The sequence below is a fragment of the Phyllobates terribilis genome, unplaced genomic scaffold, assembly GCF_046119375.1.
Source record: "Phyllobates terribilis strain yellow unplaced genomic scaffold, ASM4611937v1 Scaffold_12__6_contigs__length_324123572, whole genome shotgun sequence".
Taxonomy (NCBI): Eukaryota; Metazoa; Chordata; class Amphibia; order Anura; family Dendrobatidae; genus Phyllobates; species Phyllobates terribilis.
The window spans coordinates 302,597,676-302,611,115 of NW_027362772.1; the positions used below are offsets into that span (position 1 = coordinate 302,597,676).

General features: G+C 40.5%; 1 protein-coding gene across 13 annotated transcripts in view; it reads left to right on the forward strand.

The window, feature by feature from the left end:
* CASZ1 (castor zinc finger 1) overlaps window positions 1-12,908 on the forward strand; it is a 231,806-nt gene extending 218,898 nt beyond the window's left edge. For 12 of the 13 annotated variants that reach the window (XM_073657247.1, XM_073657246.1, XM_073657243.1 and 9 more), the window contains 12 exons: window positions 125-297; window positions 440-1,257; window positions 1,501-1,609; window positions 1,706-1,769; window positions 1,894-2,048; window positions 2,132-2,254; window positions 2,362-2,679; window positions 2,917-3,115; window positions 3,221-3,392; window positions 5,041-5,189; window positions 5,276-5,498; window positions 9,020-12,908. In XM_073657247.1, coding sequence (XP_073513348.1) covers window positions 125-297; window positions 440-1,257; window positions 1,501-1,609; window positions 1,706-1,769; window positions 1,894-2,048; window positions 2,132-2,254; window positions 2,362-2,679; window positions 2,917-3,115; window positions 3,221-3,392; window positions 5,041-5,189; window positions 5,276-5,498; window positions 9,020-10,128 — 3,612 coding nt within the window. In that variant the 3' untranslated portion in view covers window positions 10,129-12,908. Of the gene's footprint in view, window positions 1-124; window positions 298-439; window positions 1,258-1,500; window positions 1,610-1,705; window positions 1,770-1,893; window positions 2,049-2,131; window positions 2,255-2,361; window positions 2,684-2,916; window positions 3,116-3,220; window positions 3,393-5,040; window positions 5,190-5,275; window positions 5,499-9,019 lie in introns of those variants that run through there. The other variant, XM_073657250.1, reaches the window with a different exon arrangement.
* Window positions 12,909-13,440: the final 532 nt, after the last annotated feature.

Below are 13,440 nucleotides of genomic sequence, written 5' to 3' on the forward strand. Positions count from 1 at the left end.
TGGATAGTACCCAGATGTATGCACACACTTGGCGTCAAATCTTCACTGTTTCGAGCAGTCTTCTCTTATCTACGTATTCGGGACATGACCACTCGGCATTAAGGTTACCTGTTCTATTTCCCAGGTGGGATGTAACAAAGTGTACACAAGCACCTCAGATGTGATGACACATGAAAATTTCCATAAGAAGAACACTCAGCTGATTAATGATGGCTTTCAACGCTTCCGAGCCACCGAAGACTGTGGTACAGTGGAATGCCAGTTCTATGGGCAGAAAACCACTCATTTTCACTGCAGGTAATGCCTAATTCACAGGTTTGGGCTGCAGTAGTCACGTTATCAGTATATGTTGTCTGCTTAGTTATATGGGTTACAGCTTTTTTTTTTTCTCCTCTTAATACAAGTAAATAACTAGAAGAGGTTGTTATTTTGTTTTCAGACGTCCAGGATGCAGCTTTACATTCAAGAATAAGTGTGACATAGAGAAGCACAAGAGTTACCACATAAAAGACGATGCATATGCAAAAGATGGATTCAAGAAGTTCTACAAATATGAGGAATGCAAATATGAGGGATGTGTGTACAGCAAGGCTACCAACCACTTTCACTGTATACGCACTGGATGTGGCTTTACATTCACTTCCACCAGCCAGATGACCTCACATAAACGCAAACACGAGAGGCGACACATCCGTAGCTCAGGGGTGCTCGGCCTCTCGTCTTCCCTTATGGGAGGAAAGGACAATGACCTGGAAGAGTCCAGCAATGATGATCTCATTGACTTCTCTGCTCTGAGCAGCAAGAACTCCAGTCTGAGTGCCTCCCCTACGAGCCAGCAGTCTTCCGTATCACTAGTTCCAACTGTGTCTGAAGCACCTTCACCACAAACACATAAATCCACCAGCACCATTCCACCGACAACCAAGATCTCCACCCTTTTATCCCAGACTTTACCTACAAATATGCCCCTGGCTTTAGCACTGTCAAGCTCAGCACTACCTGCAGGTACTGGAACATATTTTCCGATCATGACTGGCCGTGGAAACACCACATTACCTCTTAGTGCAAGTAATATAATGGCTGTAGGTGCCCCAGATGCTTCTCCACAGTCGGCTTCTGGGGCCAGCGATCAAAACAGCACTTCCCCAGCTGCTACATCCATCATGGAGAAGATTTCTGCAAGTAAGGGTCTAATTTCCCCAATGATGGCACGGTTGGCAGCAGCAGCACTCAAGCAGTCGCCCTCTCCTGAAGCAGGTGAGCTTCTCCTTTATGACTGCTAATGCCACTCAATGATTTTAATATAAAACTACCGCTTAGAAGTAATCAATCTCACAAACTATAATGTAGTTTGTAACTTGTTTTCTTAAAGTTTTCCACAATGATAGTTGGGTTTGCATACAATTATCTGAGGTCAGTTTTTCAGGTGTGTGACATAACAGAATTACCCAAAGTCCTTATTCTACACGGTATTTACTTATTTCCTGAATTTTGGAATAGGCAATGGTCAAGTGTCAGGTCGCCTCAGCATCAAAGCAGATACTTCAGATGCAGAGGGAACGCTACCGAACAGCTCTCAGGAGCACAGCCTGGACCTGAGCTTGAACAGGTGGGAATATTGATAAAAAAAAATGCTATTTAATTAACATTTTAAATTGTTTTGAAAAGTAACTTTGACTTTAAGACCCATGTTCCTCTTATATAGTAATGAGCCCAACGGTCAAGACACTGTATGCGATCCGCTGCTCCATCCCTCCCTCCTAAATAAGGTAATAGGAGTCAATGTCCATTTTTTTATATTTCTGTATAGCCTGGACCAGAATTTTGGATTTGTTTTTTTTTTTTATTTTTACTGATTTGTCTCACATTTTTTACATATTTTTTTTTTTACAGAGCCAACACTTCAATGCAGGGAGCTTACTATGTCTGAAAGCAGATGCGGAGAGCAGCGATTCCGGGGCTGGGGAGTCAACACATTATCTGGGCAAAGTAATGAAAGCCCTTGACCGTGAGAAGAATGCAGAACCTTGGAAGACATACCTGCGCAGGTAACATCCAGAAATCATGTGTGAGCTATAAGAAACGTGTAAACCAGTCAGATTTCTATTAACATCTCCATGTTTATCCTCAGATTTGACCCAGCAGATGTGTGTGACCATCAGTGCGATTTCCTGCATAAACTGCACTTTCATTGTATTGTGGAGGAATGTGGAGCTCTTTTTAGTACTCAGGATGGAGCCATAAAACATGCAAAGTAAGTGATTAAAAAAAAAAAAAACCAATGTATCCATGTGTTTTATATAGAATCATCTTTTTTTGTATCGTTGAAGTCTGAACCATCTAATGTATTTTTCTTTACAGCTTCCACCTTCGAACTGATGTCGGGACGAAAAGCAGCTCCGAAATCTCTTTTACGGGAGACTCTAAGGTTTCTCCGATGTCGGCATCACCACCAATACCCAGTACTCTGACACCCGGATGTGATATTCTTGCTCCCTGCCTCGCTGCTGTACCATCCACACCAACTCTACTAGCATGGAAACAGCTGGCATCGTCTATACCACAAATCCCTCAAATACCAGCATCGATTCCCAGTTTAGCTTCATCTCCTATGGCAACAACTTCGCTTGAAAATGCGAAACCTCAAGTCAAACCAGGATTCCTACAGTTCCAGGAGAAGTGAGTTCTGATTTTACCATAAGATTACATGATCATATTTTTGGTGGTCCATAAGCTCTAAGTACCTACTACGGAGGGATTCTAGTTGCAGGAAATCATCAGTACCTTTCCCGTGACAGATATATAGAGCTGAATCGCCGGCCTAATACCTTGGGCTAAAATACAGAATATAATCAAATAGTTCTGACGGAAATCCAATGTTAAATACCAACTTACCTTTTAATCATTGTTTTGCAGTGATCCATGCCTGGCCACCGACTGCAAATATGCAAACAAATTTCACTTTCATTGTTTGTTTGGAAACTGCAAGTACGTCTGTAAGACTTCTGGGAAAGCGGAATCCCATTGCCTTGACCACATCAATCCCAACAACAGTTTAGTGAATGTGCGAGACCAGTTTGCATATTACTCCTTGCAGTGTCTGTGCCCTAACCAGGTGTGTACACGACCCAGAACAGATCTGAAAACTAAGCCAAACGCGTATTCAAGTAGAGATTTCCTCCATCTAATTATCTCTCTCCCCTTTTTTAAATATGTTCAGCACTGCGAGTTCAGGATGCGTGGACACTACCACTGTTTAAGGCCCAGCTGTTACTTTGTCACCAATATAACCACTAAGCTTCCATGGCACGTTAAAAAGCACGAGAAGGCGGAACGGAGGGCAGCAAATGGCTTCAAATACTTCACCAAGAGAGAAGAATGTGCTAGAATGGGTGGGTATAAAGAAGGAGGTAACCAGACCCCCCAATATGTCTACAAACAGGAGTTTGACCAAACACTTTAAATGAACCTAGCAGGTTTATGCTGCGCTGAGAACGGCATAAAACAGCGACGCAGACCTTGTTCCAGCAGTCCACAGTCTTACGTGGTGTAGAGCTAGCCGAGGTGCCAGTGCTCAATATTTATGAGCTATGGATTAACTCCGCCCTCACGCTGCAGATTGACAGCTTTTTTTCCTATAATGTGTATAGTGATACAGCTTGTCATTCAAAGGCTTAGCCCACAGCTCATAAGTATTGAAGACTTGGCAGCACGTGCATTACACTTACCTGTCTCAGCTTGTGCTGCAGTTGATAAAGTTGTACTACTTCACCAACAAAAGTAAGTGACCTCTAGGTGGAATCTGCACCCTCAGATGGGACAGCAACTACTAGTGACAGGTTAACTTTATCAAGTTTCTTATTGCAAATATATTTTCAAATATAGAGTATATGCTTTAGTTTCATTACCCTCTGTAACGTAACATAGCAGCATGATGTACGGGAAGAGACTCTGAGTCCAGCGACGTGTCACTTACTGGGCTGCTTGCTGTAGTTTGGATAAAAATCACTATTTTATCTGCTGCAGATCTCTGTATAACTCCGCCCACACCACTGATTGGCAGCTTTCTGCCTATACCCATTATTAATAGAAAGCTGTCAATCAGTAATGTGGGCTAAAAAGATTATGTGAACATAGCTGAAGAGTTACTTTTCTGTCAGAACTAGCTCACTGACAGATTCTCAGTTAACTCATTCTGTAGCCAATGTCAATAGACAGCGGAAGACAGAGGCTATAGAGAGTAAACAGTGTGACATTTTTAATGAAACCTCATTGCAAAAATAATTTTTAGCCCAATGCAGAAATATTTAAGTTAAAAAAAAAAAAAAAAATGTCCCCTTTAAAAATTTCTCTTCTTTGATACAGGCTAATGTGTTATAGCCATTGCGTTTCGGTGTTTTATTAGCCGCTGGTAATATAGAGCTGCGTAACTATTGGAACAGTCCTTTGACAACAAAGCTAATTGTTTTAAAATAACAGAAAAAGAACTGTGAGATATTAGTCACCGTGTAGTTTGTGTCTCTCGTTTTTCTTGGTTTTCTTGCATAACTAAAACCTTTGCAAACAAACAAAACAGAAGACCTCACCCTGTTAACTCATAAAGTATTTATGTCCCAGGTTAATTGTGGCTTGCAGTAACCACGGTGATCAGCGTCAACATACACGAGCCAGTCCCGTGTCCTCTTACAGATGTCAAGAGACGGTTCTTGCTCTTATTTGCTCACCTTTTGGAGGTACAGGTGCCGGGCCAGCTTACAAAGTCAGGCAGCGCTGTCATGGTGACTGCAAGTCCTCACCTGCCAAACCCCTCCACCTGTTTGTTCTAGTTGCTAGAGAAGCAACGGTCAGAAAATTAGAAGAACAACATTATTTTATCTTTCTGAATCTGTGAAATGCTGGGCAGGCAGAGTAGATTGGGGGAAAAAAAAAAAAGTCAAATAAGCCGATATCCAAAACGCCTTTTAGATTCATCTTCATATTATATATATCAATCTATGATATATGTGAAGTATTTAAGGCTCCTTCCCTTTTTCTTGACAGGATGTAAATACAATCAGGTGAATAGCCACTTCCACTGCATTCGGGAGGCTTGTCAGTTTTCATTCCTCCTTAAGCACCAGATGACATCACACGCCCGCAAGCACATGAGGAGAATGCTGGGAAAGAATTTTGACCGGGTTCCTGGACAGGTGCATCACGAGAAATACTTTCAGACGCGTATTTAACCAGTGCCCATCACCACACACATTCTAACCAGTGGTAGTTTTTTTTTCAGGTGGTATCACATACTCCCATGGGTGGCAGCACAGCCCACAGTCCATCTTCTACAGAAAACCCTTCATCGTTCCAGACCGCATCCCAGAACATGATGGACACGGAGACAGATGAGTGCATGGACTACACTGGTTTGGGTAGTCCTGGTGGGATGTCCTCTGAGTCCTCCAACCTTGATCGCAGCTGCTCCAGTACTCCAGTGGGTAATGAAAGTGCAGAGCCAGGTAAGAAAGCTCAAATGTTTAATCTTGTCATACTAAGAGAACTTATATGGCTTCATAAATGTGCATGCAATATAAACATATTTAATTCATGTCACGGGAATTCTCTCCTGTCGGTTTATATTAACCAACATTATAACCTACTCCATTTCACATTTTATCTATATGGTCAAGTATTGTGAGTCCGGATGTCCCTCTTCTGTTGTGTGTTTCATTTCATCTCATCATTTTCTCTCTTCAGCTTCTCATTTGGTTCATTTTGTTCTGTTTCTTTTTTTTCCCCTTTCTCTGTTCTGTTTTCCTGCTTCTTCACACTTTCCAGGCTACCTGGTTCCTTCTGCTTCTGATGACGCACTCACCCACAATGCACCTCCAGCAACGGCTATGCCTCATGCTCCTTCCTTTCCTCCTGCCTTGGTTAGGCCTCCCCTCTCTTCCCTGCCGTTCCTGCTCTCTCCATCCTGTGTCTCATACTCCTTGATCACTGCCAGCCTTGGGGTCAGCAGGGGCATTGTGGTGCCAACAAGCAGCGCTCCAACTTTTACACCAGTTATAGCCACTCCAGCTCCAGTCAAAAGTGATGTCCCACTAGTACAGGATGCAGCAGGTACCTTTCAGCTTCTTACAAAATGAAAATAATAATTGCTTTCATTTTTTATGTTTGCTGCATTTTGTATTATTACATGTAAAATATGGCTATCACTTGCTCAGAAAAATTGAGTTAAAGAGGTTGTCCACTACTTTCACATTGATGACCTATCCTTAGGATAGGCCACCAATGTCTGATCGGTCTGGGTCCGGCACCCACGCCGATCAGCTATTATAGGTGTTGGTGGTGGTGGTCACTAGCCGGAAGTACTCACTTGCAGAGCTGCTCTGTCTTCCGGTAGTGGCCAAGTCTTTGTACTGCCGATCCGCCTCGCTATTCAAATTAATAGGTGGATGTGCAGTACCCTGCTGCGGCCACTATCAGAAGACGGCCAGCTCCGCAAGTGAGTACTTCCAGCCACCGACACCAGCTGATCGGCACAGGTGCCAGGTGTCGGACCTAGGCCAAGGATAGGTCATCAGTGTAAAAGTAGTAGACAACCTCTTGCCTTGTAAAAGTCCGGTAACTCTAAAATCCGGATTTTGCTGTCAATTCTGTTTTCGTTTAGCATCGCGTTCACATTTGTTGCTTTTGGAGCTCAGTATGTGAAATCTTCTGCTTGTAGTTCCACTGGGTGTTTCTTCAGTCTTTTCTGAGGGCATACGCTTTCACCCCTCCTTACCAAACAGTGTCAGTCACAACTTAGCAGCTGAACTAGCAGCCCCCAGAGAAGCCTCTGAAGAAAAGTTCAGTTGAACTACAAGCAAAAATTTCACTTACTGCACTCTAAAAACAACAAATGTGAATATCTCTGCAATGGAGCAACGCAGCACAAAACGGAAAAAAACAGAATCAGTGGAGCTCATGGATTTTTTTTTCCAACATATTTCACTCAATTTTTTGTTCAGTGACCGGACCTCTTTAAATGAGTCCACTACTAATTTTTATATTCAAATCAGGCCCAGGGATGTATGCAAATAGTAGATATTCACCTATTGGACCTATTGGATCCCTGCCAGTCTTCCTAGTACTCTCTACTGGCTCCACATAATGTGGCCACTGATTGGCTGCAGCACTCACATGACCTCACTTGCTGGAAGAGAAAGTGGTTGAGGACATGGGCAATGTTGGGGAAGAACTTTAGGGATCTGGTAGGCGAGTATGTTTTTTTTTTTTTTCTAAAGAACAGGCTATGTTCATACATTTTAAAGGTGGATCTAAAGGAAGGCAAAAACCCCATGAGGCCGATGTTGATTGCCCCATATTGTTGCAAAAATTCCTTCGTGTCTCCACATACGGCAGTCAGACTATGCCCCTTCACAGAATTTAATACCTATAACCTGTAAAATTATATTTTTCATGAAAGGCACCCCGACCCTCCTTGAAGTTTTTTAGTGAATCAACCATTACAGTATCGTGTGGCAGAGCGTTTAATAGTCTCACTGCTCTTACAGTAAAGAATCGCCTTCTGTGATTATTATTATTATTATTATTATTAAACCTTCTTTCCTCTACACTTAGAGGATGCCTGCTTTCTCATTGCAAGCCTAGGTGTAAAAAGATCATTGGAAAGATCTTTGTACATTCCCTTCACATACAAATTAATAATAGATAACTCCTTTAAAAGGAATCTGTGACCAGGATTTTGCTACCTCATCGGAGAGCAGCAATCCCGGAATCCAAGGATGTATCACTTAGTTTACTGAGTGCAGCAGTTGTGACAGAATTCTTAAATGTAGCAAAGCTGAAAAAACTTAACCCCGCCCACACCAGGCTCTCTATGTACATTGTCTATTGATAGTGAGCAGCTTATCAAAGAAGGAGGCATGGTCAGACAACTGCTCACCCGCCAGCTAGTCCCAGCAGTGATAATGTCCTAGTGATAAAACATTCATTATAAGTAAACTGCAAACTGCCTGATAAGTGACACATCACTGAATTCAGTGTTTTAACCCCTACTTCATGCTGTCCTCAGATTACATATCAAAAATCTGCTGACAGATTCCCTTTTAAAGGTGTTCATGTAATGCGGCACAATGTGGGCCTATGGCTATTTATTATGAAGTGCTTTTCCATCCATTAGTTTGATATATCCATATCAAAACATGGACAATGTTGTAAAATGCCTGCAGTTTGATATGATTCAGTTATTTCCACCCTTTAGAAGCTGTGCCTGCGTATGTATACCATCACTGTAGGTAGGATACATTTTCCAGGCTTCATAAACCATTTTGCTATGGACTTGGGGCTTCGACTTGTTTACTAAACCCCATTCAGATTTACAATATTAGAACCACACACGGCTCATATTAAAAAAAAAAATGGTTAATAGGATGTAGCTGCCCCATAGAACAAAAGTAAGCTTAAAATATTGTCTCTGTGAATACTGTATAAAATATTATGCTAGGATAACACTAATTTTTGCCAAGAGTTAAATTAAGCACATGCATGCTCACGGTATTACTTACACATACAAATCAATGCATAAGTTGGGCAGCAGTGGGGTACGGCCACAGGGACCCTCTATGGGCAGTCTCCTTTACTGCTGCCTTGACGTCAGTTGAACGTAAGAGGGTGATATTCAGTCTCTCTATAGGAGTATGACTAAAACAGCAGAGCAAGCACCCACTAGCATATAGCTGTACCATAAAAGACTTCACCGTAATACATCTTAAACTTTTAAATGTTTCCACATACCCTTTATACTTTTAATTTCACATAAGTCTTTCATGTTGATGTTGTGTTTGAATGCAGTTATTGCTGGTAAAGGGGATACAACTAGTAATTATGTTTAGCTTCTGCTTTATATAACACGTTTGTAACCTATACCTCCTATAACCATCCAAAGTAAAAACAATAAATAAAAATCGACAAATGTTAAATGTGCTCTCCGTGTATACACAATATCACAATGGTGGATATGTTTTCTCTGCAGGAAACACCATCACTATGCCAACTGCTTCTGGAGCCAAAAAGAGATTCTGGATCATTGAGGATATGTCGCCTTTTGGCAAGAGACGGAAGACTGCTTCTTCACGCAAAATGCTGGATGAAGGGATGATGTTGGAAGGATTCAGACGTTACGACCTGTATGAAGATTGTAAGGATACGGCATGCCAGTTTTCCCTGAAGGTCACTCACTACCACTGCACCAGAGAAAACTGTGGCTACAAGTTCTGTGGGCGAACCCACATGTACAAGCACGCACAGCACCACGACAGAGTGGACAACCTCGTTCTTGATGATTTTAAGCGTTTCAAATCTTCTCTTAGCTGCAACTTCCCTGACTGCCAATTCTCTGGCAATAGCACACATTTTCACTGCTTGCGTTGTGGCTTCCGCTGTACCGACAGCACGAAAGTGACCGCTCACCGTAAGCACCATGGAAAGCAGGATGTCATCAGCGCAGCAGGCTTCTGTCAGTTTAGTTCCAGCGTTGACTGCGAGGTGCCCGAATGCAAGTACAAGTTAAAGTGCTCACACTTTCATTGCACTTATCCCAGCTGCAAGCACACTGTAGTGGGAATGTCTCAAATGGACTCACACAAGCGTAAGCATGAGAAACAGGAAAGGGGGGAACTACCTTCAGTTTCTCCTGGGCCAGAGGGATCGACTCAATGTAGTGCTGACTATGACCTCCAAAATCAAGCAGTGAATTTGGACAGCTCCCTAAACTTGAGCACAGACACTCACAACTCTCTTCTGTTCCTGCAAAATGCTGCAGGGGTGGGCCTAAATGACTCCCTCGACCTTAGCAAGAAACCACAGGATGGTGCTGAGAGTGTACATAGGGGTAACACTCAGATGACCACTTGTAGGGATGTTGATGATGACATGTCTCAGGATGAGGAAGACGAGGATGAAGAAGAGGAGGATGAAGAAATTAATGAGGAAGATGATGATGAGGAAGATCTGAACACAGATTCTGATGATTCCTTGCCCGATAGTGAATGTTTATCACAGAAAGATAAAGAAAGTGCTGGGGATTCCACAAACCACTGTGATACCTCCAAAACTCCACTAAACCTCCAAACATCCATCTAACTTCACTTAGAACTGAATGTTTTATAAGTATCCCCCTTTGAGGGCTTTACTCTCTTCACCCATAACTCCCTTCTGCCAAAAAGGAAAAAAAAAAAAAAGTTTTAAAAGAAAAAAAAAAAAAAAAAAGACTCAAAAGAACAAGTGAAGGAATAGGAACCTTAATAAAAGCAGCTTCTGCAACATTGGACTGAACCAAGTAATCAGTTACATAGGACTCAAGGGGGGCATTTCTGGCCTCCTCCGTTAAGATCCACTCACACTGGTGCTTGAGCGCAGTAGGACAAAGGACATCAAATTTGACTCCTTGAGATATGAAGTCCTTGTATTAGACCATTCATGGGTAAGAGGGGGTGGGGAAGAGAAGTACTTTTACTCCTTTTCCTAAAATAGGGGAAGTTCCTATATAGTTATGGCAAGGGAGGAGGTCAGATGGGCTGGGTTGGTGGGTATTTATTGACTAGCATTATCGGGCGCCCTGTGACGAGGCTCTCTCTCCTGTTCTTCCAGTTTCTCTCTGGGCTGTTCCCGGGAAGCTATTGTTTTATTTTATAAATATTTATATAGAAAACTTTCCTCTGCACCAATTGCTATAGTTTATTTATTTATTTTGGCATTGTTTTGGTATAATAATAATAATAATAATATTGAGACTTTTCTTACAAGAACAGCCAGGAGAACCTCAACATCTGTAGAGGAGGTCTTCTAACCCAATAGGACACGCTGTTACCGCTTGTGAAAAGATTGGAAATATTAGTGTGGGGAAAATGACATCGAAGAAGGTAGGATTCCTGTAGCACATCCTGGAGACAGCTCCATATCACTGCTCAGGGGCAAAGCAAGGGCCACAGCTCAATGACCTCGATAGAAAACGGATCTGAGAGGTCACATTGAGGGATAAGAGATTACACCAATGACCAAGCACAGGATGTCCCCTCTCTCTCAGGTAGGAAGCTATTCAAGTAAAGAAACTCATTCGTTAGGGCAAGTGCAGATGGATTGTTTTGAATTAAAAATAAAAAATTTCTTTGCACTTAAAAAAACACTCTGCTTCCCTGTATCTGTCACTAGATCAGGTGTTTTAGGCCCTTTGTCCTGATTCAACAAAGTTATATGGGAAATGATGCAGTACAGAAGTGTTGAATTGATGAGGTGAATCTCTGATCAAGATTGTGTGTTCAACGAATCAGCAAGATGCAATTATACATGAATTATATTGAAAACACTAAAGGCCTTCTCTCTCTCTAAGAGATAAAGGTGATACAGGGCCCTAAACCACCATATTTGAATCCTTGAATGATTCTTTGTATTCACCTTAAAGCAGACTGTAAAAAAAATATTAGGTGGGGAACGCCTCAAGTGTTTGCAACAAGCGGTGTTGGAGAAACATATTCATGCTGATTAAAAAAAAAATAAAAAATAAATGAAAAAAGTTGTACAGTATTTTTTTCTGTAAAGGTTATATATAGAACAAAAAGTTAAAAAATAAAATAAATTAAAGTAAGCTTGCATATGGTGGCTGTTGGAGTGTCTTAACATCATCAGATGTCAGACATCAGCTCCCAGAACCTGCTCTAATGCCTTTTTTTTTTTTTTTTTTTTTTTTTTTAAAAAAGCTTCTGATTTTTCGAAGTTTGACTTCACTTTAGCACTGAAAAGCGTGATTCCGACTTTTAACTTGAATTTTATAAAAAAAAAAAAAAAAAAAAAACACCTAAATAACAATTTTCGGATGATATGGAGGATTGTAATCTTCAGATCGTTAATATAAGTTTGTAGTTATATATTTAATTTTATGGGTTTCTCCCTTAATCAATTATGTGTGCTCCCCCATTACGTTTTTTTTTATATTATTATAATTATCTGTGAGAAGAGCATGGGGAAATAAGCGCCTCTCGACTTTCTGCAGCTGAGATGACCCCCCCGCTGTGTTGTTCAAGCATCGACATCTCAAAGTCAAGGTTAATAGTATGAAAACAAAATAGTTGTACTATTGTACTTTGTATAACACTGAAGTGGTCTGGGAGATCTTTTTTTTTTCCAGATACACTGTGCTGTTTATTTTTCCTGTCCTCCCTGTATCTGAAATGTTTCATTTTGTGTGTAAACTACAAGAGCACCAGGGATAGAATTAAATTGAGACTTTCTGTCCAAACAAAAACTACTAAGGACACTACAATTTCTAGAATCTAAATACACCCTCCCCCCAAAAAATAATTGTACTCAATGTATAGCAAAAATAAAGGAGAATAAAATCAACAAAAAAAATATTTAATTGACGAAACGATCAGGTTAACGATTTTCCTTAACCTGATATTGCACAGTAGGACGTAAGCCATCTCCAAATCATCTGCAAAATTTAATGTCTTCTTTTTTTTTTTTTTAATTTTCTGTGGAAGCAAAACTAAGGTCACCCTGGCTAATGACAGTTTACTATCTATATCTGGATACTTTATGTGTATATTGATATAGGTATAAGCATGTGTACATTTGTATATAATGGGGTATGTGATAGATATATGTTATATATATGTATTACATACAGATATATACTTTAACATTATTATTATTATTATTAATAAGCCAGGTAAGAATGAGTTCTTCTAAATACTTGAATTGGACTTTCCCGCATTGATAAGAACTGAATATTTTTCCACTTGAATTTAGTGCTGTTAGAAATTTAATATATGTGTTTATTTATTTGATTATTATTTTTTTTTTTTTTTGCATGACTGATGCAAGGTTTGACATTTTCACTCAATAAAAACTGGAAAAAAAAAATAGACCATTTGTGTCAGTTGTCTTTATGCAAATTATTTTAGGAAATCCTCCATCAAATGCCTCCGTTTAATAAATAGGACAGGAGGAAGATCTCCCAACATAGCCATAAAAATGGAAGTTGTGATCGATGCCTACCAGAAAAATCCTCTCCCACTGGTAATAATGGAATCCGTGTAACGCATATGTTGTATGACAGATTATATTTAATGTATATTATAGCTTATGCACTTGTAGCATACACGTTTCATAGAGCAGTTCATGACTTATTCAGAACTATCACCGGGTCAAAAGTGGCCAGTTTTTGCACTTATTTTATTCTCACTGCATGCAAGTATTCAGTTTTTTGTGTTTTATATTTTTATTTTATTTTTTTTTTAATCTGCAATACTGTTCCAGAGATACGGGCTGTATAGAGAGGATGTGACTCACGGGATTCTTTAGGGGCACGTCTTTACGTTACTCCGTATAATTACACTGTGAGCACCGTACCCTTGGTAAAAACCATAAAAAGTAGCACTAAATAAAAGGGCACCA